The following is a 23374-nucleotide window of genomic DNA, read 5'->3' on the forward strand; positions in this document are numbered from 1 at the left end:
TTAGAGCCAACGAAAATCCGGCCCGCGCGCACAGCTGCTGCTCTTTTCATTATCACGAAGCGAAGAGAGACGCTCGATCGGCTCTCGAACGACGAAAGTCGCTTCGATTTACATGGCTCGATCGCAGATAGCGCGGCGTAGCTTCCGCGCGGCGCCTTCCGCCACGGGAAAATTATCTCCGCTCTCGTCGGTCTCGGATTTTTTCTTTTTCTTTCTTTTTTTTTTTTTTTTTTTTTTTTAATACATGCGCGACACCTTGCGCGTCCGGTTGACGTCGACGAGCGCGATCGACGGTAACCTGCTGCGACGTGTTCTTCGTTTCTGTCTCGCTTGTTCCTCCACGATAATTACGCCGATGATCCGTTTCCCCGACTCGCCTCCTCGTGATCCTCCGTTGATACCTTCGATCGATAAACCTCGCCGGAAACATCTATTTCCCCGCGCGAGAACGACTCGTCAAAGTTCGATTTCGACTTGGACTTTACGCGTAACGTCGACTCACGAGACACATACTCGCGTGAAGATTTTTCCTTCTCGGAATATTCTCGACTGCACTAGGAAAAATGTATTGTTGCATGAGCTAAAATTTTGTTGTAACAAAATAATTTGGTTAAAATATGCCCAACAAAACTGTTTAGTTCCTGCAAACAAATATCTTGTTTTATTACGATTTGTTCGTAATCGTGTATCGTGTTATCGTGTAATCGTGTTATCGTGTAATACTTTTGTTATAGCAACTAAAAAGCTTTAACTATGTGAATTTTGTTAAAAATACTGTAATTTTTTCTTAATATATAAAATCTAAATTTTAGCGCACAGAAGGACAAACTAATATCCATTGGGCATTATTTTAGTTTATGTAAAATAATATTTCGTTATTATGTAATTTTTATAGATAAAATAACTAAAGTACTTAATTATATAAATGAAGTCTAAGAACAAACTCATTTGGTCCAGAGAACAAAGCAGAAAAATATATTTAGTTGAGACAACTAAATATTTTGTTATATAAAACAAGATATTTGGTTGCATATTAAAAAATGCCTCAACTAAACAATTTTGTTAGAGATACTCAATGTTTTTTCCTAGTGTGTAGTCGCGGCTTTTCCAAGTTCGTCGCAGATGGCTCGAGTTTCCGTACGCGTGCGATATCGAGTTCGGTCGTATCATCGTTCTTATCGTTTTATGTTAGAAATTGAGAAGTCCAATTTACGATCCGTTGACACGCGAGTCTCACAATCAATTGTTGTAACAAAGTTGAGCAAGCAAGCAGTAACGAGTGAAGAGAATGTACGAGCGTGCCCTAATCGAGCTTCTTTTCCGAAATCTAGCCTCCCACTGTATACTCACTGCCGTGCTTCTATCCTGTTCAGAGCGCGAAAAAGATACGATGGCCTCTGGAAGATTGCTGGGATCCCAACAGCCAGGACAGCGGTTACGGAGCGAACGACAACAAGGAGGAGAAACGGCAGTGCGATGGCTTCCAGTTCGCAGAGCCGTCCGGCGTGGCACCGCGGCGTATGTCCGTGGATTCGCGCAGTCCGGTGCAATCGCCAATGCGATCCTCGCCGCAGCAGCTGAGGGTCGCACGATCGTCCTTGATGCGTCAGTCGTCAGGATACGAGAGCATGGTGGACGATGGCTTCACCGAGCTCATCGACATGGAGACCCTGGACGACACGACGCACCTCCCGAGCGGGATCTCGTCGCTGCTGTCCGGCAACCTCGTCGCGCCCGGGTCGTCGTCGATGGAGTACGACGTCTCGACGACTCCCGAGTTCTCTCGCACCGTCTCCAGCCGACTGAGACGGTCGCTATCGCTGTGCGACCAGAATATGCTCTCGCAGTCGTTGTCGAAGGTGCGTACCTGCCTGTTCCGCTCGCCCGGCGCGACCTCCTCGACGGCGGCGCTGCTGGAAGCATGGAAGGATAACGGACCGATGACTCCCCGGAAGATTCCCTTCTCGAAAATATCCTACGATGAGACACAGTCACCGCAGTCCAGCAGGTCTTGCAAACGACCGTCGGAGCAGTCGGCGGTGGACAACAGTCCCAAGTACACGTCCAAGAAGTTCCGCACGTCGAAGAGCCTATGCCTCGACGTGGCCGAGCGTCGTAGCGCGACGACGATGCCGTATCCAAAGATCCCGCTTCTGCAGAGAAGCATGTCCGAGACCGAGGCGAACATCAAGTCGGCGGTGCACCGTAGCGTCACCGACGCCGACCTCACCGGCGACTTCAGCAAGCCCTGCATACTGCCGCTCGCCACGGGCTACCACCAGGATCTCAAGTCCATCTCATCCACCACGTTGGCGGCGCTGTTACGCGGCGAATTCGACGATCGCGTGCGATCCTACAAGATCGTCGACTGCCGTTATCCGTACGAGTACGACGGGGGCCACATCGGGGGAGCCATGAACCTTTACAACAAGGATCTCATCGAGCAGAACCTGTTCGACCCCTTGACCACGATTCCCACGATCCGGCCCGACACCGACAAGCGCGACATACTCGTGTTCCACTGCGAGTTCTCGTGCGAACGCGGACCGAATCTCTCGCGCTTCCTGCGCAGCTTGGACCGCCAGCGCAACAAGGAGCATTACCCGGCGCTGCACTATCCGGAGGTCTACCTGCTACACGGCGGCTATGAGCAATTCTACAAGGACCAGAAGGAGTTCTGCTCGCCGCAGGACTACAGACCGATGAAACATCCCGATCACGAGGCGGACCTCCGGCAGTTTCGCAGCAAGAGCAAGAGCTGGCAGGGTGACAACAAGTCAAGAGTGAACAACAGCCAGGCAATACGAACGAATCTCAAACGTTTAGGCTTCTAGCAGACGCGGACGTAGTCGTTGTCTCCGGCCTTTCGCGGCTCGCTGGACGCGCGCGCCGTCGATCGTCCGTCAGTCGGCCGCGCTTCAGCCGTAGATGTTTTTCGTCGCATTGTTTCACGTCGAACCTTCTCCCACACAGGCCGTCGGGGTAAAAAAACGCGTGCACCCAGTGCGCGTCAATAAAGTGCAAACGGTGTAAAGAGATTCGTCCTCTATAGATATCAATATTTTTGTTTTCCTTTCGGATGCTCTTTGCGCTCACATGACTGACTCGGGGGACTCTCCCCCGGTTCTCTTGTACATAAATATGTCGTTCGCGCGAGCACATTTAGATTTTAATTGATTTCTTAGTACAAGGAGAGAGAGAGAGAGAGAGAGAGAGAGGGGAAGTTCGGGGATGCACTTGAGATACAAATCTCGTAATACCTTGGACGAAGACAACGAAGATGTAGGCTATGATGACAATGATATTTCGTCGGGCCGCGGCGCATCACGCTCGGAACCGAAATTTTGTACATAGAGAAGAAAGGTAGAAATTATAAATTTTTAGATCGTACAGTTCGTGGTCGCTCTTTAATTAAGTACGACAAGTACAATTGAACATGCAATATCTCCGTGAGAACCCGAAGGAGGGCGAGGGACGTAGTTTCGCGAGTCCTCTCGGGCCACATTGTGTACATACGACCTCAACGAGCGACCTCAATCACGTCGATCTCTCGGTATCGATATTGCTTCGTCGAAGCGGTCTTCGAAGCAAGTGCTTAAAAAAAAAACGATCGATGCTGTGAATAACGTAAAAAAAAATTATAACTTGTTGCAATCTCGTGATCAATATATATATATATATTAATTAATATATACGCGGCAGATTAACCCTCTTAAGTATTCGCGCTCGCACAAAGGATCAATCGTCAAAGGCGATTTTTCTTTCGTTTTGTACATTTTTCTTTCACAAGAAAGATCGGGCCTGCTGCGGGGCTTCTTTTCGTGTGAAATCTCACCGTTAAATCCTTAAGCCTTAAGGATTTGGGCGTACGGTTTTTGCCTGCTGGGAAGGTATCCAGGCTCGCTAATACGTGTCTGCATAACTTTCCAGCACGCGCGAGCACTTGAGGTTAATCTCGGCAGTGTGTATTAGTAAGATGAAGATTTATCGAGTAGAAGTGATAAATATTACTAAGTGCAAATCTTTTGTTATTACACTGTCTAAAATTATTATAACGTTACATAGATAAATATATACGTCCAATATATACACCTGCGACGCGACTTTCCTCCGATTCGCCAGTTCCTTCTCGTTTTCTCTGCTTATTTATTATCATATCCTGCCCACTCGATACTGACCGACGAGCGCTGTTCAGTTTCGGCTAAATTCAAGTCACCGCCATTGCGATCGCGTCGGTATGCGGTTCAGTTCGCGAAGAACCGGAACAAGAACGCGAGACTTGCTCCCGGGATCAATTCATCGGGACGAGTAACAGTGCGAATTCCACCAGTCGGCGAGATCCTCTCTTTCGCGTGGTTGTTCGAACGCATTTCGAAAACGAGATCAACGGCTATGGACGACGAGGCTGTCTCTTCGTCAGAGGTGACACCTGTCACGTCGAGCGACGGCACGCTGCGAGATTTGAAGTCGCCAAACTGCGAAATTCTCAAATGTCGCGAGGAAGGCACGCGTAACGCGATCGATCTTGAAGATGTATCCACGACCGAGACGTCGGATGGCGAGGAGGAAGAGGAGGAGGAGGAGGAGGAGAAGGAGAACGAGAACACATTCGAGCAACCGGCGACTCGTCTCGGACTCGTCACGGATGCTGGATCGTCCGTCGACTGCGAGAGAGAATTGGCGTACGGTTCAACATTCTCGGCGTCAATCATTAGGTTGGTGCGAGAAGAAATCATTAGGTTTGTCGCGCTCATGACAAAATGGAAGACAAAACTATCCGACTCAAAATCATCCTTACGCGTAAAATAAGCAACCGTTGACTCGCGCCGCCGTTTTAGATGTCCAACGAGCACTTGTTTCTCCATGAGTACCCAAATTTCCTACGAAAATTTGATTTCGAGAAATAACGAATCTTCTCCGCATCAACCTAATATACGTCTTCGAAGGCACAGCCTCGCCTCCAGAGTCGATTTCGCGGCTTCGTTCTGAGATGAAAAATCTACCACTCGGCAGATCTGCCCTTTATGAGCGTATCCGAAGACTCCGCTCGGAGATGACGAGTCTTCGCAAGGAACTCAGCCGGGAGATGGCTCTTTGGCGAAGAGAGAAGGAGGAATACCAGTCCTTGCGCGAGCGAAGCGATGCTCTCGCGTTCGAGGAGGCAACGGCAGCCGCGCGCGCTGCGGCCGCAGCTTACACCATCGAGTCGCCGCTCTCGAATGATCCAAGTAACGATTCCCGCCTATTGTTGCACCGGCATAATTCACCTCGATGTTGCGAAATCGACAGCCGAATGCTGCCCCAGCGTCCCAGCACCATAACGTTGAAATGGTCGATGAACCGACGTCCCGGTCAGAGTCATAACGTTGACTCGACGTCGAGTGAGGGTTGAATGAACGTTGGATTCTACGGTTCATCGACCATTTCAACGTCAAATCAACGTTATGGTTCTGACTGGGGGGGGGGGTGAATTCAACCCTCATCGACGTCGAGTCGACCTTGAGTCAACGCTGTGATTCTGACTGGTGATGACCTGGTGTGAACCTGACGGGCCACTCATCCTATGGCGAAGGCGCAGGTCAACCTGTGGACGTCACGGCCGAGCAGAGCGTCCGGGAGCTCACGATACTCGAGTACGAGAAGAACCTCGCCAAGTACCAAGACCCATACTCCATGGAGCAAGCCGAGTGGCGTTACAACGCGTACAAGCGCTCGCTCGTCGACGCCTACAGGCAGAGGCTGTTGGAAGTCGAGCGTCTCTGCAACGAGGAGCTGGAGAAGATACGCGAGAGCGCGGGCTACCTGCAGTCCTTCAAGGAGATCGCGTCGCAGTGGTCGCTGGATGAGAACGATCGCGGCGACTCGAGCCGCAAATGCAGCGAGCAAGCCGACGCCGAGCAGTCGAAGATCCTTGAGACGAGCTTCGACAGGAGCAACTGGTGTCCCAGACTCGGTACGGTCGGCAACGAGGTCGATATGTCCGCGGGGATCTTGTCCGCTTGCTTGAGACGAGAGGACACCACTTAATCGCACGATCGCTTTTGTTACGCGATATTATTATATTATCGAATCCGAAACAATTCGATCGCTGTATCTCTCTCGGTGGTTGTTATGATTTTTGCTTGGGCGCGTCGGTCGAGCTGCAATATATATTACGATTTTTTATTTTGCATTCCTCGTGCACAAATCAAACAGGTGCTCCTCTCTCTCTCTCTTCGTGGTCGGATAAGCCAGTAGTCGGATCTCGCCTCGCGACGGCAATTACACCCAATTAAGCCCAATTCTCCGTGAATCTCGCACATGCGCCAGAGAAGCGAATATTCTCGAACCGTGACTTTGTCATCTTTACTCGACAGTATACATGAAGAGGGGGGTCACTATACTTGTCTCTCGTGTAAGCGCGAGTGAGACGAATTTCAATCGAGCCGAGTCGTTGGTAAATTGTGTTTTATTTACGCGATACACAAGCTGTCGTGGAATATATTTATATGACAAATAAAAAAGCTTATCTTTGAGCATTATTAAGAGTATAGAACACAAAAGTTTTTTTTTTCTATTTTATTTATTTATCAAACAAATAAATAGGAAAACTTTTGATCTTTTGAGAGGAAGAGAGTCATCATCGATTTAGATTTATCGCTTTGCCTTCGCATTTACAAGATCGAAACTGCTCAAGGCTGCTGCTCTAGCGTTTCCTGAAGCAATGAAGAGATTGGCTTTGTACTTAATAATTATGTATTAATCGCGGTACTTTTGACTTTGATACTCAAGCACGCGCGTGCCTGATGAATGCTGCGGCATCGCGGCGTCTCGTTTGACACGCAGATGTATCTCATTGACGCGAGATTTGGCTTCCTCCAACAAGGCTCTGCTCGATTCGATGCGCTTCGCCACAGCGGCCAGTTGCATCTTAATTAAAAACGTAAAAGTGCGATGAGGTTACACTCACACACGGTAATATAAATTTGTTCGCGATTCCGCGTGATTCCGCGGCGGCTTACGTCAATTTCCGTAGGCTTCGCCGCCTCCGCCGTCAATCTTTCGTCGTTGAATATCTCGCAGATATCCGCCAGGAACGAAAACGGCTGTCGGGGGCTTTCTTTAATTTCACGTAGGGAAACTTGCAGGTCTCGGCAGGATATCTCGTCGACATCGTACGACATCGCGAGAATAGCCATCCTCTTGGGCTTGTGTACAGATTTTGTGACGTCCTTTCGAGTTTCTAATTTATTTGCGACATCACGATTTGTATTCTCACCGACCACTTGGGATAACGTTTCAACGGCATCGCTCTTCTTCTCGCGAATAAGTTTATTCTCGACAGACGGTGAGACAGACGTCGATGCCTTGGATTCCGCTTGTTAATTAAAATTATAGAAGTAAAACAAAGTTTACTCCCAATACTCCCGATATTGCATCTCTTTCTTTGTTTTATCTTTAATAATAATATAATTATTGAATCGGCTCGAAAATGCGGATAACTACTCACCCATATAGAATCGTTTATAAGAAAATTCTACGTATCGAAGAAATGTTATCGTGTGTCAAAGTTGAGGAAACAAACAATATATGGTTACTGTCGTTACTGTTTGATCGATGTCGCAAGAAGCGCATGCCGCGGCAAATATGCGCGGCTAATTCGGAGCTGCCTCTTCGCTCACAGGGGGATAAGTGGAAGTATCTCTCGGAATATCCCTCGTCGATCTTGCTGAGTTTCGGACACGTCGTAAAAGCAGCTAAGTATATAGAACGCACATTTTGTTTTTCTCATATACTTTCGCTGTTTGGAGATACATGAAAAAATGTTTCAGACAAAAACGAACAATACTGCGCTTAAATTTTCCGAAGGTGTGAACATGAGGAAGTTGAAATATAAAAGGTAAAAAACAGCATATTTGACGTATTTAAATACACACCTCGTCGCAAGATTGCAGTGTGGGACACGTCGAGTAAATAAAAAGGCATATTTATAAAATGATTTTCATTTACCAAGCTGGTACAATTGAAATGAAAAATGAACAATTATACGGAAAGAATCTCATAACAAATTTGTTAGGCGTCTTAGACATACATTTATGGCTCTTAACTTGTCAATCGCATGGATAGCTGAAATCTCCTCTTAATCTAGGATAATATAAATTGTCTACCTACGATACAATTGCACAATTACATCTACCTCACAAATATTAAAGCTATCACAGTTCCTCCTTTTTTTTTCTTCTTATCTATGTCCCGATATCAAAGAACTGATCTTAAAATGACTGTGAAGCTAATACTAGTTAACGGTCTTACGTCTGCATCTTGTGGAAAAGATGGAATCAATTTCAATATTGTAACAAACAAAAGCGCCCATTAGAACGATACAATTATTGACGATGAGTGTAGAGTATGGAGCTCTGTTACGATCTGTCGATTATTACCTGTTGTGTTATGTATTGTTGTTCCTCTTTTAATATATAATCCATTATACAAAGAAACTGCAAAACTAGCTTTTTACACATGTATATAATATATATCACAGCCTAAAAATAAATAAGTCTCGCGTCTTCAGGATTCTGTTCCACTGGGCAGTAGGGACATTTCAACCTTGAAACAAATTGATTTCTTTTAAAAAGTGACTTCACTGCTAATGCGCTCTAATTTCACCATATATGAAGAACTTACTTATTCGCGTTGGTGAGTTTATTTAATGCGTCACGTGATATAACGTGCCCGCAAACTAGCTTCATCGGTGGATTGCTTTCTGTACTCTGCTGTCTAAGAATAGGACAGGCGAAAACAGAATGATAGCGGCCTTGCTTACCCAAGTCTATTTCGATCTGCACAGAAAGAGCACGACGTTTTCAACCATATGAATTTCATCAAATGAAAATATAAAAAAGCAAAAAGATATGAAAACTCTTACAGGTAACTCGTCTTTACCATTCCAAATGCCGGTTACTTGTCTTTGCTGCATGACTTGTTTGATATTTAACAACGCGGGTAATGCGGTACATCCTGCGTTGATACTGCAATTAAACAGCACAATCAAACAAATGTAACAGTGCTTTGTTTTTGGTCGCAATTCCCACGGTTGATTTTCAAGGGCGAAAAAACATACCAAACAGAGAGTGGACTGTCAACGCTTAAGCCTAATAACATGCATGCTTCCCTGGTGAAAACGTCGTGTATCTCGAGCCATAAAGTTGGATTCAACAAGTGACTGTAAGGAGATGATTGGATTCCATGTGGTAAATAAAGTAAAGTGCCCATCAAAGATTGTACTTCCTTCTCGTGACGTCCAACGAATCGTGTGAGATTTTGACGAGCATACAATATAGCCTCTGTCTGTTTACAGGGGCCTTGTTGAACTAGTCTTATAAACTGTAATCGGTGCAGTTTGAACTCAAGAGAAGAATTCTGCAATAAGATACAAAACTGAAGGCATTATGCTAATGCAAAATAAATTGCATGTGTGAACAGGAAATATCTACCTGTGCCATTAGTGCTTCTCTGTGTTTCTTAGCCCATTCTAGCGCTGGTTCAAGATTTCTCTGTTTTAAACAGTCTAATATAAAATTTAATTCTGTGAATGGCTCTTTTCTACCTTCATCGGTTTTAATTCCAGCCTCCTGAAACAAATATTACTGATCATTACTACATATAATTAAGTTGATACAATTTTGCGCTAGGTAGTGTGTATGTATGTGTGTGTACGCGTGATATACAAAATCTGATTAAGAGACTTACTGCTGCTAATTCATCAGCAATATCTAACATTCCTTGGCGATAAAAGTGTTGACAGATTACTTGATTTAGAAGATGAGACTTCTCCGGCCCACAGAATACATCTTCTCTGCTAGTACTGGCAAAGTCAGCAATGAAATTTCTGTCTATAGCCTTACCCACTTTGGAGACTGTACTATGCAAGTCGCGATGATCTGTTGCCAACTTTATCACAGTATCACGTACTTTTGTCATTGCTTGTTTTAATACCTGTACTTGATCGGGTGTCACTTCATTTCCGGATGGTGCTATAATAAGTAACATTTGTATGAGTTATTTGTCAAAATTAATTGCAAATTATCTTCCTCGCATTAGCTATAAATTGTACTATTGGAGAAATGCATTAAATGATACCTGTGATAGAAATAAATAATAAGCAATCTATCTAATAAGACAATATTAACTCTGTTTAGAGGTTAGAATTCTTTAAAGTAACACAACATACCATACACATATACATTAATAAATAAAGACCGACCAATCAAAAAATAAATTCAATATATTAATAGCCAGAGATTGTGAGCTTTATAAAACGCAAAATTTAGTTACCAAATGATCATTGACTCTCACTGACATAAGGACAAAGATGTCAGACAAAGAATTTAGGTAACTGCCACCAAAGTATCTTACCTGCTTCTAAATCTCTTTTAAGGGATTCGATGTGACTTATCAGATCGTGTAACACTGTTTCTGCATGTTCGTTAATAGCACCGAATTTCAACAGAACCTTATCCACTTCGCGCTCAACAGCATTACATGCCTCCATTATTATTGCTTCTCACGATTGACGTTTGCGTATAGAGAAGAGTATGAACTTACAGCTGATGCAAAAACACGTAGCAATGGCGCGATGTCAGAAGGAGAATTGGAAATAACGTTGCCTTTACTAGCGAGAACAGAAAAGCAGCAGGCTCATAACCTGTAGGATACAATAATATTCGCCGGTAGTTTAAATAACTGAAAGATAATAAGTTCTCAGGGTAACAGGTTTCTCTTTTTATTCGAAAGATATTAAGTTCAAAATAGGTCTGTTCTTTTCCTCTGCACCGCTGCACTAGTGCAATAAGTTCGAGTGAGACAAGTATATATTTGTCTCACTTTAACATATTGCACCAGTGCAGCGATGCAGAAGAAAAGAACAGACCAAGTAATGGGTCTCCTTTTTTAGCAACACACACACACACACACTGAGATCGAAACGGAATTGGAGAAGGCAAGGACAGCGCGAATTTTTACGGGTATACAAAAATGTAAAAAGAAATAAAAAGGAATATTTTTTTTACAGAGTTATTTAATTTTGATATAAAGAATGCTCCTTTGGTTTTAATCATTTATAGATGATGAACAAATTGGTGTATAACGTTTGTTCGGAAGTAAATAGTAAGTCTAATATGTTCTCCTTAAAATACATCTATTAAATTTGTGATATAAATAAATTGCCGATATAATAACTCGATTAAAAGATGATGTTGGAAATTAACTGGTAGCCGCTTTTAATTTAATTTGATACACATTAATGACAAACAACGGTACTTGCACCACGACCTAAGGCCCAGTTCCACAACTTGCTTTAAATGGAGTTTAAAGCTAAACCAATGGTTAAAAGCAATAGTATACGCGCATATACTATTGCTTTTAACCATTGGTTTAGCTTTAAACTCCGTTTAAAGCAAATTGTGGAACTGGGCCTAAATCCCTCAACAAATATGGTGGCGACTCATAGCGGAGACTTTGGAACTAAATATCAACGTCACATATCTAAGATTCAAACCTTTTTAATCATCAGCTATCAGTTATTTAGCTGAGACTCAAACCGCTCTAGCGAGTCACGAACTTCAATTTCAATAACTTGAAAATCAAAATAAATGAAGTTCATTTTTTATTGTTGAAGAAAATTGTCTTTTAATTTTTACATATTGTGTGTTTATATTTGTTATACTTCCTTTCTTAAAAAATGTAGGTAAGAACAAACCTAGTCTGAGAATATTTTCAATTGCTAAGTTTTTATTTTAACAATTTGTTACAATTATATACACAGGTATGGATAATAATAATAATATTGTTTAAAATCTTCTGAACTTTCTATTATACTGAATTATATAAGAAATAACAATATATTATATTATCATTATCATGTCATACGTGATTTTATACAACAATGAATATCGCTGTATGTATAATGAACATATAACTATATAATACAATCAAAATAAAAATTACATTAATTACATTAATCTTCAGGCATCTCTAAGTAATGGATGTTTCGCAGATAAATTAGGTTTTAAATAGTCATAATTAATCATATTTCAAATAATATATGCTTTCAATATACTAATGACCAATGTACTAACATTTCATTTGATGTTTTTTTTCTGTAATTATACAGCTTTATCAAAAACATTATTTGCACATATACGTCAGAGAGGACAGAGAAAGATAAAGAATAAATGCATATATTTAAGATTAAAAGTTTCTATATGCGTTATCTAACCTTCCATGATAAGATTACCCTGCAACAAATATTTACATATTTATTCGCTAAGAAATAATATTTATGAGAGGAAATTATCCATTTTAATTTTCTTTTACAACAGTAACAAGATCTCAAGAAGAACTATACTGAACAATACAGTTACAAAGCGATTATAGTTATTTATATTTTCAACGTTACCCATTCTCGTGCCAGCATTTTTATCGTTGCACTATCTAGTTTTGGCCCAATTAATGGATTCATTTGTGCCATATAACAACACAGCCAACTATATACAGATAATTTGCATTGACAGATTAATATTTAATATATAAATTACATTGAAGTGCTATAGAAACATTGTACTTACAATAACCAACATGTGAAAGCTGTCATTACCAGTATCACTTGAAGTATTCTAGAAGCATACATCAATATACTTAAAAAATATGTAAAGGATATAGATAATATTCAATCAGAACAGTAACTTGTCTCAGATATGCCTTAAAGCTGATCAAAGTTTCGGAATTACTTTCCAGCTGAACTCAAAATGTTAGTTTTATCGTTGACAAGTGCAAGAGTTGTTGCTTTATAGCAGAATGACGTTTGGGTAAAAAAAAACAATTACATGTTCTTCGATCTATATGTAGGGGAAAAATGCAACAGACAATAGACAAATAAAGACAGATTAATTTATTTACCCGCGGTTTGGTCCTTTAGGGACGAAGAATGGTAAACCTATCCCTACAATACCCCATATGATCGTAAAAGCCAATATAGGTATGGCAGTCGCTCCCATTTTCCTTCTTTCTTGATTATCCGATTATGAGATTTCACGGAACTTGTAGTCTGGAAGCCGGAGAACGTATAATGTACAAACCCCTCAGTCTATCGAAAACGGGAAGGATCACATGAGAGATCTTCACGTGATATATCGATTCGACCAAAGACTTGCGCAAAACGCAGGTGCAGTACAGAAATTTGACATATGTAAACCAGGGCACTTTTATTATGGTCGATTCATTTTGGTCGTGCGCATTTTATATTGTATTTTTCTTTATTTTTTATTTTGATTTTAAGCAAGACTTAAATATATATGTATCGGTCTTTATTTATTTAGGAAAAGAGATAAAGATAGATTTAAACATAAATCTTGCTTAAATAAACTAAAATAATGTCGGTGTAACCTAGCCTAAGTTTAATGCATCTACGACTTGTCGAACGTTCGGATTGGCTCGTTCGGATCAAATAGAGAATTTCTAGGGTTCTTAGAGAAAAAGTTAGGCGCTCTAGAAATTCAGCCACGTGGAATGTCTGACAAATTTGTCGTACACTACGTATGCTATATTAGCCTGATAAAACTGTTACTTTAACGAGCTAATAGGGGTTTGTTAAAATAATATTAAGGACTCGTTAATTAGAATTGACAAACGCGCTAGATCAATTCCTATGGAATAACCAGCCAGTTAAATTTGCCACAGTTGGTAGAAGCGGGCATATCCTGTAAATGTATTCATCTGCACGTAAACATCATTTGCTTTTACGTTAATTATTAAAAAAAGTTTGTGTCAAAGATTCTATATTGGAGTACGAAACACAGTTATTATTGCTAAAACGAAGAGAAAGCAAACGCTTAAAGAAATTAATCGACAAGCTGAGATTAATGTAAGCAATTTGTGTCTCTGTGAGATAAAAATGTGAGCAGGAATGACACTGTTCATCTGAAATGATCTGAAAGTTTCAACCACAGTTTTAATGTTAGCTTAATTTTTGCAATATAATCTATGATTCTGTTTTAAATGGAACATATATATATACATATATATATATAGTAGATTCTTAATGCGTTTCTTGCGTTTGATTATGTCGATTAACCTCGAAATAGTATGTGACATGTAACGAACACATTGTGTACTTTGATGCGATAGTCTGTGACAAACGATCGTAGCGAGTTGAGAGTATTGTGCGCGACCCTTGCTCTGGGGCGGAACAGCTGATAAGTCAGGCACAGTGAAAGCAGACTCTGTTGAAATATTTTTTATTGAGTACTATTGGAAAAAGCATTATTTATTCAAGATGAAGAAAAAGGTAGGGGAAGGAAAAAAATGTATACATACACATCTAGAAAAAAAATATATATATATATCTTTTTAATTTCTTTTTATATTTTATTTTATCTCGTGTTTTTATCTGTATGATGCAACATGGACTTTCTTGTATCTTTTGTTTCACATAGAACTTTGTCGGATATTTTTTCTGCGCCATGTACAACTCATTCTATATAATTGTGTATTACTTTTAAGGTTTTGTTAATGGGGAAAAGTGGTTCGGGTAAGACAAGTATGCGTAGCATCATATTTGCAAACTATATTGCCCGTGACACTCATCGTCTAGGAGCAACAAGTAAGTTGTATCAACAATAAATGAGACAAATATTGCACATATATTTTTGAAGATGAATTTATATTAAGAATAATATAAATTAAAATTATACAAAAAGGATAAGCTACTTGATATACAATGACATAAATATTCATTTTATTTACTATATATTATGATAAATATTCATACTCTCTGTAGAGTTTAATGTAATAATATAATGCAATATCAATAATATAATATTAGTATCATGTAATAGTATGATGCAATAATATTAATACAATGTAATTTGTTACAGTTGATGTGGAGCATTCCCATGTTCGTTTTCTTGGCAATCTGGTGTTAAATTTATGGGACTGCGGAGGCCAAGAAGCGTTTATGGAGAATTATTTTGCGTCACAGCGGGACAACATATTCAGGAATGTAGAGGTGTTAATTTATGTCTTTGATGTGGAATCAAGGGAATTGGACAAGGACATGCATTATTATCAAAGCTGTTTGGAGGCGATATTGCAAAATAGTCCAGAAGCAAAGATATTTTGTCTTGTTCATAAAATGGACCTTGTACAAGAAGACCAACGCGATTTTATATTTAGAGAGAGAGAGGAAGATTTGAAAAGACTGAGTTTGCCACTAGAATGTACTTGCTTCAGAACTAGTATATGGGATGAAACATTATACAGGTCAGTATTCTATAATAATAGTCAACCATCATTTCTATATTGAACTGACATGTAACGCGCAATTTCCCTGATAGATATATAATTATATTATATAGATAGATAGTAGTAGTGTTATTATATATTATTACAGGGCATGGTCTTCCATTGTATATATGTTGATTCCCAATGTGAAGGAACTTGAACAAAGCCTGAACCAATTCGCCAACATTATCGATGCTGATGAAGTTCTTTTGTTTGAGAGGGCAACTTTTTTGGTAATAAGCCATTGTCAACGGCAATTTCACAGGGATGTTCACCGTTTTGAGAAGGTTTCTAATATAATAAAGCAATTCAAACTGAGTTGCAGGTAAATATAGCGCTCAGAGAAAAGACTATGTGTTCATCAGGATGTAGATATATGAGCACTATGATTATCTTTTCAGTAAGTTAGCGGCGCAGTTTCAGAGTATGGAAGTTAGAAACACCAATTTCGCGGCCTTTATCGACATATTTACCTCGAACACGTACGTCATGGTTATCATGTCCGACCCGACTATACGTAAGTACATCCAGAATTTTTACCTTTTAGTATGTGCGTCCGGAAGATGTTCAACATCTGTGATCTTTTCCACAGCATCCGCGGCGACGTTGATTAATATACGCAATGCCCGAAAGCACTTTGAAAAGTTGGAACGTGCCAGTCAAAGTTCAGCATTGAGCAGATAGAAGTCGGCGCGACCCAGGCGCCTCGTCACCCGGGTCCAACCTGTTAATAACTGTTGAATTTACCACAAACGGAAGCTCTATACCCCGCGTCGTTGAAATGATGATGACAACGAGGGTGTGATCTTTCGTTGACGAAACTGGGTCACAAAGTAACTTTTAATACACGGCTTTCAGCGTGAGCGTTTATGACAACCTAACTGTATGACATCTGGAAAGGAAGACTATCGATATCTGACGTTGTTTATTAGAACCGTAATAATGCAAAAAGCGTTCGTATTATATGTATATATGCATGTTGCGTGATCATAATGCATTTGTAATTTATCGATGTGTACAATGACTGCGTATACGTGACTGGTATTGTTCCATGCTGTATTCTGACTTGCTCGTGATGCGACTCCTTGATGGCGGCAACACTCAACTGATGTTAGACGTAAAGAAATTAATAAATAAACAATTTCTCGACTACCGTCTTGTGTCCGTTTTGAAGAGACAGAAGCCTTTTGACCTGCTATTGAGTCCCACCAGGTGAAGATACGAGAAATGTTTAAATGAAATGAAAATGTTTAAATGTTTCGTTTCTGTTTAAATAATATTAAACTGGAAAAGAAAGTTATCTCGACTTCAGAATTATTGATCGCATTTGAAAAGATGCAGAGAAGACAATCGTGGTCTTTCGGTAAATCAATGAAAACAAAACCAAGACTCGTCGGCGCAATCGCCTATCGCTCCTCAACGAATCAAAGTTTTAAATTTCCCGCTGTTAGCTCTGGAAATGGTGGAATTGTGTACTGTGATATCTACAGATCTCCGGAAAAGTAAGTTTTCAACGGTATAGTATTATCCGAATGCCGCGATGGACAGGATACTTAAAGGGATCATGAAGTACAGGAAGTGCCATCGGGAAGGAATGGTGAAGCAGTTTCAGAAAGTTCGGGATCATCCCGAGGTATGTTCATCCATGTGCAAAATTTTCCTTCGGAAGTATGTCTCGCGTCATCTTTTAACACGCAAGTATAGTCGCAGGTGGTCGCGACGCGTCATCGGGCGCGAGGCCGCGTGTTCCTTTTTTTGTTGATAACAATCTCCCAACAAAAATCGTCACGGACTATGCGAGTGGACTCAATTGATCTCACGCAATTATTTTACCTCGAGTTCGATGACTCTTTCCGTCGTTCGGTTAAATGCAATCCGAAATATGTCCTTGAGAGATCGATCTAACGATAATAATTAGTAAGAATGTTTGACGATTAACACACAGTGGTGTTTGATGTTACCGACAGAGGCCTGCTCGTTCTCGTAGAACTTCTGAACCAGAGCACGCTAGCGTAAGCTGAGGTAAAGTGAGAGAAAATACGCGTGTTTTACTCGGAATTATGGCACCAGTTCAAAAGTTCTTCAAAAACGAGCGAACCTGATGTCACAATTTATCCATTTGTAGAAATCTGTATTATCGACAGTGGTACAATGCGAACGTCTAGATTAGTGCAAAAGACCACGATTGTCTTCTTTGGATCTTTTCAGTGCGATCAGTAATTCTGAAGTCGAGATAGCTTTCTTTTCCAATTTAATATTATTTAAACAGAAACGAAACACTTAAACATTTCTATCTTCAGCTGGTGGCAACTCGATAGCAGGTCAAAAAAAGGCTTCTGTGTTTTCAAAACGGACTCAACGATAGTCGAGAAATTGGTTATTACCTAGTGATTAGTGTTCTAGATCTATGTTACCGTTATTGAGTAAGTTGTTACTTTCGAGATATTTCCTGACAACAGATGGCAGCACTCTTCGCGCGGTGTTCCTCCTCTGATATGAATCAAATGTAGGCTCTTGACGTTTAGGATACTTTATATATATATATATATATATATATGTATATATATATTTTTCGTAATAAACAGAAAGTGCGCCTCCGAGACGAGTAACGTTCTTCCTCGTTCTGGAAGAATTATTTTACCTGTATTACTTGATGTTTGATCTTTTATCATTTCAGAAATTGCTTCCCAAATAAATATAGAAAATGTATATTTTGAACGTAACAACTTGTCTCTCCCGTAACAATCGAATCTCGTCTCCCTTATCACAAATACTCGTAATTTGATATCTATTGTTGCTCTTATCACAGCCAAAGGCAGTGTTCTTTACCTGCATGGACTCCCGGATGATACCAACTAGATTTACGGAAACAAACGTTGGGGACATGTTTGTCGGTACGACAATCTAATATGGCATTATCGTGTCTATTATTAATTTCTTTTATTGCATTAATTGCGTGACGCATTATTTCTCGTTCTTTTCGATCCGAATGCATCTTCCGACGCTGCATCTCCCGAAATAGAATTTTGTTTCATACGAGCTAACATATCGTTCTTTCAAATCGAGTCGATAATGTCACTCCTGCATACGTAACATTTTTTCGTTCATTAAAGTCCTTGCATTTCCGAGTCGGAGAAAAATCAAAGAAACCGCACGTCATACGTCCGAATTTTCTTTTCAGTCAAACAAATCCTCGTTCCTTGTCTTTTTATTATTTGCAATTTTCTCTACGTCTATCTCGAAGAGAAGAAAGTAATGTAAAATTCTCTGAAATATTTCGCTCTTCTTGTGAGCGTCATATCTTCATATATTATTCCTCCTAGAGAGGTTTATTGTGCATTCTTGAATGCTTCTTTATAAAAGGATAAAAAAAGATATTTGTCTCAAGGGTGGAATTTACGGTAGAAAAAGGGTAGTGTTTGTATCAAAGGTAGAAAAAGATCGATTTGCATCGATTAAAAGGGCGGAGAAAGATATCGTACGTAAGAATCTCCAGGGATCTCTTCTGGAACATTCGTTTCGCCCGACAGGGTTTCCGAATTTTCTCCGACTTATATCGCGATGTGGTGGAAGCGAGCGATCGTCGACGCGGCTCCGCATTTAACGGGCGGGGGGGGGGGGGAGTTTGCTCTTTCAGTGCGGAATCCCGGCAATGTCGTCCCGCACTCGCAGCATTTCGTGGACGAATTCACCATGTGCGAGTCAGCGGCGCTGGAGCTCGGCTGCGTGGTGAACGACATCAGGCACGTTATAGTCTGCGGCCACAGCGATTGCAAAGCGATGAACTTGCTGTACGCGCTGCGGGACGAGGAATTTGCGTCTCAAGTGCGTTCACTCCTGTCGCCGCGTATTTCTCATGAAAATGTATCGATAACGAGACCCGATAACGAGATGCGCATTTCCTTTGCATCTCGTTGTCGAGCGCGCGCTCGCGCTCGCGTGCCGTACGTGTGTGTATAATGCCGGGCGAATTTTAGATGAACAGGAGGATCTCGCCGCTGAGAGCGTGGCTGTGCGCGCACGCCAGCAGCAGTTTGGCGAAGTTTCAGCACCTCGAAGTAGCCGGTTTCCACGAGCCGATTATTTTTCAGGCCGAGACGCCGCTGCGAAAATTCGTCGCCTACATCGATCCGGAGGATAAGTTCGCTATCGAGGACAAGCTGTCGCAAGTTAGTACGCGTGTGAAAAAGAGAAAGAGAAAAAGCAGGAAAGAACGGAACACGGACGACCTCATCGAGTCTCGCCACCTTGTTGCAGATCAACACGCTGCAGCAGCTTCAGAACGTCGCGTCCTACGGCTTCCTGAAGAAACGCCTGGAGAGGCACGACCTGCACATCCACGCCCTGTGGTTCGATATTTACACCGGGGATATCTATTACTTCAGCCGCGCCAACAAAAGATTCGTCGAGATCAACGAGGCGACCGAGCCTGCTCTGCTTAAGGAAATCAAGAAATATTACTCGTAGACCGTCTTTCTCGCGGCGGATGGCGCGTTTCCGCGTCGGCGACGGCGACGGATCGCCAGCGTGGTGTTGCCGAAACGCGCAAAGTAGGCCGCGGGGGCATAGTCGCATATTTTTATACTACTCGAAGAGACTCGTTCCCCCTTCGCAGATTTCTGCCGATATCCGCGCACGGAGGATCACGCCGATCGCGCTACAAATTAAAAATTCTCCGATGCGTCGCCGACGTGATGTGCTCGATACATTGTGACACATTGTGTTCACTATACTATTTTCTTCTTATTTAACATTTTTTTATTTACACACTATTGTCTGTAAAATATAGCGAACTGCCGCGGCAAAAGGGGAACATTCGTCGCGCTCGCACCGGTCAGCTCGGTCAACATTCGGCGTGATGCGCGATAGAACTGATCAGCGGATTTACAGGATTGATTAACATTGTTACCCCGGTTCTGTCTGGAGAGATATCCGTCGCTTACACGAGTCGCTCTTTGACTGATGACTTCCGCCGGGTGTGAGGACGACTGATCGATCGGGACGCGAATCAAGTTCTGGGTGGCGCAAATGTGTATCAGATCCCTCCGAGATAGAATCTAATTTAACGAGCCATGACAAGCTATGCTCGTATAGAATTTATTTATATATTCAGACAAGTTCCTCCAGGGACATGCATTGCCCTGAAAAGAAAAAAGAAACGTGCCGTTCTTCATTTATCGGCGTCTGCCTAAGACATGTGCGCGATCCTTCTTTCTTTTCGTGTTGCGCCAGATGGGTGGTAAAATTAAATAAATATCGTCCGAATTTCGGCGTTATTTGACTCTCCGGGGAACCGCCACACCGGTTACCGGTTATCGAATTTCGAGACTTTGATTTCTCGGGGCAGCGCGTGTCCGGCAATTTCTCGAGCTATTTACGTGGAGATCTGCGTGTGAGTTACACTCGTTACACTCGTGCATATACGCGCACGAACAATGTGACGTATGCATACGCGGAGGCCCGCACAATACGTTACGAACCGTTAAAGGTACAGACAGCGAGATATTTAACTATATATATATATATATCTATATATATATATATATATATATCGGGGACGCAAAACTGGGTAAACGCGGGCTCTCCGTCCGTGTCTCCGTCGCGTTTCTTTCGGTTTTGCGGTTCGCTCGCCGTTCCGACGCGATCGTATTGAGAAAAGAGCGCCGGAGCCGCGCGAACCAATGGCAAGTGCTACCGATAGATAGATGGGACGGCTTCGGACGAACTAGAGCATGCCAGTTCCGAAAGAGAAAGCAAAACAACGAAAGAAGTCGTAGGTATCGTCGTTAGGACTGCGCGCGACTGCGCGCTTACGCGATGCCCACCAACTGTAAACTGCAACGTATGCGCGATGCACCGTTCTGTCGCTTGAGGTCGCTCGATGTAAGCTTCCACGTGTGGGTTGCAAATAAACGCAAATGTCGCTTGTTTCACCGCTTGTAACTTTCCTACCAACTTTCCCGGGATGCTGAAAACTTCTTCAGCTCTGACTGCTTAAGCTACACTAAGCTTCATCTCATCGAGGAATGTTATTTTATAATAAAAATGCAGAGACACACGCATTCGTGCCGAGGTGCGCATGCGTAATGTATGTAATTTGCAGCGATCAAAAATGTCTCGAGGAATTTAGCCGCGAGGTGAGTCGGATATCGCGAAGTGCGTACGTAAATACGAGATTACGAGCCCGACGTTCTTGCGGCTTCGGCTACGTAACTGCGCGTGAAAAAAACTGCACCGCGCGCGTAGCTCGCACTTTTCCGTCCGTCGCTGCGCGGTAAAAGTGAAGAGAATTCCTCCGGTTTCCAGAAGAATCGTCCAGTTAGGCAGGTTGAATCAGGTCGATATGTCGAACCTACGCTTCTTGAGGAGAGAAAGAAGATGATAACGGACTTTTTTTGTTCAGAATAACCTAATCTACAATTATGTGATCGCTATTGTTCTAACAGGCTCAAAATTCAGGGTACAAAGTTCAATACGCCCATATCTATCGCTAGACACAATAGTCGTCGTATAATTGTTGCATGACTTTTCTTCTCAGTTTCATCTGATTAATTATCCTCACAATTTTTCGTTTCCAAAAGATCCCGGATATCCTGTATAAATGTAAATATAAAAATATATATATACCAAGTTTTCCAAAAGTAACGGACCCCCCTCCCCTCCTATCTCAGAATCTATGCATTATAGGAAAAAATGATCCGAACAAAAGTTTTAGGGTTCATAAAGTTCTGTATTTTTGCGACTTCAAATTTAACCTTGATCTCGACCTTGAAGGTCATTTGAAAGTCAACTTGCGTTTTTTAAATGGGAACTCCTATTTTTTTACACTGTTTATTTCTACCAATTAATTTGAATAACTGTTGTCTAAAATATTTTTTTACTTGTCTAATATTTTTTTGAGATATTTGAGGAAAACTTGATAACTCTTTCAATATTTAACTTGCGATATCTCGCTAACTATTTGTCGGAAGAAAAAGTAGTACTAGACTTTCTTGCTTTATTTAGTCTCAAGAATATATTGTTACAATAGCGCCCTGACTTTTGTTAATTTACTGACTTTTGGAAATTTCAAAATCATCAAATTAACAAACATCAGGGCACTAACTGTAACAATATATTTTTGAGACTAAATAAAGCAAGAAGGTCTAATACCACTTTTCCTCCCGACAAATAATTAGCGAGATATCGTAAGTTAAATATTGAAAAAGGTGTCGAGTTTTCCTCAAATATCTCAAAAAATATTAGGCAAATAAGAAAACGTTCTAGACAAAAGTTGTTCATATTAATTGGTAAAAGAAAAGAAAAACAGTGTAAAAAAATAGGGGTTCCCATTTAAAAAACGCAAGTTGATCTCCAAATGACCTTGAAAATAGAGGTCAAGGTCAAAGTTAAGGTCATCATAAGATAGCTCACTTAAATCCCTACAACTTTTATTGAAATCATTTTCCTTGAAACTTCACTGCTGAAGAGTTATTAGAGTGGTCCGTTACTTTTGGGACTCCCCGTATATTAGCTTCATTGAAAATAAACGGACTTTAAAGCGGCGAAAGGACGAATGAAATTGTTAAACATAAAGGACAAAATGGTCGGTTTACCTTCCATTTCTCCGTTCTACGCAAAACTCTACAAACTCCGCTTCCCAGTGAATCCTTTCGCTCTAGGAGGTCCTTTTGCCAGGACCATTAACCGCCGGGGCTTCAACATGCGTTTCAGCCTGAAAATTAAGAGTTCATTTTTTTGTCTACGGTTCAAGCGGTCAAAGTGAACAATCTTCAATTGCCCTGTCGAATGAATGTCACGGTAGCGTTTTTGCTTACCTTCGATGAAAGTTTCACCTTCAATGGTGTCACATTTCTATACCTTCCCTTTTGTTCGTTTTTTCATGATGTTTGCCCAGCACACTGTTTCGGTCACGACACGAAAGCGACCCTTATAATTGTCGCTACAAGCGTCGTTACATGTGCTTGGGAGTGTTAATAGAGCGCTGCGCGCACAGCTTGCACGCCATTTATTTACGTCCCAAATATTTTTCAGCTTCATCCAAACTTGACTCACA

The 23374-nt window shown here is 41.5% G+C and overlaps 7 protein-coding genes across 16 annotated transcripts in view; 4 read left to right on the forward strand and 3 right to left on the reverse strand.

Annotated features, from left to right (window-relative positions):
* Positions 1–3607, forward strand: part of LOC105189068 (M-phase inducer phosphatase) — a 53060-nt gene extending 49453 nt beyond the window's left edge. For 7 of the 8 annotated variants that reach the window (XM_011151129.3, XM_011151286.3, XM_025305414.1 and 4 more), the window contains one exon: positions 1332–3607. In XM_011151129.3, the coding sequence (XP_011149431.1) occupies positions 1332–2834 (1503 nt within the window). In that variant the 3' untranslated portion in view covers positions 2835–3607. The remainder of the gene's footprint in view (positions 1–1331) is intronic. The other variant, XM_025305413.1, reaches the window with a different exon arrangement.
* A 785-nt stretch (positions 3608–4392) lies between these two features.
* Positions 4393–6600, forward strand: LOC105190106 (uncharacterized). The gene is made up of 3 exons (XM_025305411.1): positions 4393–4687; positions 4947–5228; positions 5579–6600. The coding sequence occupies exons 1-3, from the start codon at positions 4393–4395 to the stop codon at positions 6025–6027; spliced, it is 1026 nt and encodes a 341-aa protein (XP_025161196.1). The 3' UTR covers positions 6028–6600.
* A 5-nt stretch (positions 6601–6605) lies between these two features.
* LOC109504333 (uncharacterized) lies at positions 6606–7925 on the reverse strand. The gene is made up of 2 exons (XM_019843783.2): positions 7002–7925; positions 6606–6909 (listed from the first exon to the last, which is right to left on the reverse strand). The coding sequence occupies exons 1-2, from the start codon at positions 7176–7178 to the stop codon at positions 6739–6741; spliced, it is 348 nt and encodes a 115-aa protein (XP_019699342.1). The 5' UTR covers positions 7179–7925; the 3' UTR covers positions 6606–6738.
* A 39-nt stretch (positions 7926–7964) lies between these two features.
* On the reverse strand, positions 7965–10693 carry Sou (required for meiotic nuclear division 5 protein souji). Of its 2 annotated transcripts, none has more exons than XM_011151637.3 (7): positions 10396–10693; positions 9730–10013; positions 9474–9611; positions 9101–9399; positions 8906–9008; positions 8665–8819; positions 7965–8586 (listed from the first exon to the last, which is right to left on the reverse strand). In XM_011151637.3, the coding sequence occupies exons 1-7, from the start codon at positions 10529–10531 to the stop codon at positions 8523–8525; spliced, it is 1179 nt and encodes a 392-aa protein (XP_011149939.1). In that variant the 5' UTR covers positions 10532–10693; the 3' UTR covers positions 7965–8522. The 2 variants fall into 2 exon arrangements, with proteins under 2 accessions (XP_011149939.1, XP_011149860.1); XM_011151558.3 differs by having other exon boundaries at positions 7965–8604.
* Positions 10694–11751: 1058 nt separating this feature from the next.
* Positions 11752–13200, reverse strand: LOC105189547 (V-type proton ATPase subunit e). Its single transcript, XM_011151770.3, has 4 exons — positions 12937–13200; positions 12606–12653; positions 12437–12524; positions 11752–12275 (listed from the first exon to the last, which is right to left on the reverse strand). The coding sequence occupies exons 1-4, from the start codon at positions 13032–13034 to the stop codon at positions 12252–12254; spliced, it is 258 nt and encodes an 85-aa protein (XP_011150072.1). The 5' UTR covers positions 13035–13200; the 3' UTR covers positions 11752–12251.
* Positions 13201–13633: 433 nt separating this feature from the next.
* RagA-B (Ras-related GTP binding A/B) lies at positions 13634–16467 on the forward strand. Of its 2 annotated transcripts, XM_011151880.2 has the most exons (7): positions 13634–13900; positions 14164–14323; positions 14539–14638; positions 14913–15297; positions 15428–15643; positions 15720–15835; positions 15911–16467. In XM_011151880.2, exons 2-7 carry the CDS (start codon positions 14312–14314, stop codon positions 16000–16002), a joined length of 921 nt encoding a protein of 306 aa, XP_011150182.1. In that variant the 5' UTR covers positions 13634–13900; positions 14164–14311; the 3' UTR covers positions 16003–16467. The 2 variants fall into 2 exon arrangements, with proteins under 2 accessions (XP_011150182.1, XP_025161205.1); XM_025305420.1 differs by lacking the exon at positions 13634–13900 and having other exon boundaries at positions 14048–14323.
* A 305-nt stretch (positions 16468–16772) lies between these two features.
* On the forward strand, positions 16773–21248 carry CAHbeta (carbonic anhydrase beta). The gene is made up of 5 exons (XM_011152079.3): positions 16773–16951; positions 18128–18212; positions 18956–19143; positions 19296–19487; positions 19576–21248. The coding sequence occupies exons 1-5, from the start codon at positions 16859–16861 to the stop codon at positions 19783–19785; spliced, it is 768 nt and encodes a 255-aa protein (XP_011150381.1). The 5' UTR covers positions 16773–16858; the 3' UTR covers positions 19786–21248.
* Positions 21249–23374: the final 2126 nt, after the last annotated feature.

This window comes from Harpegnathos saltator, unplaced genomic scaffold (genome assembly GCF_003227715.2).
Source record: "Harpegnathos saltator strain DR-91 unplaced genomic scaffold, Hsal_v8.6 scaffold695, whole genome shotgun sequence".
NCBI lineage: Eukaryota > Metazoa > Arthropoda > Insecta > Hymenoptera > Formicidae > Harpegnathos > Harpegnathos saltator.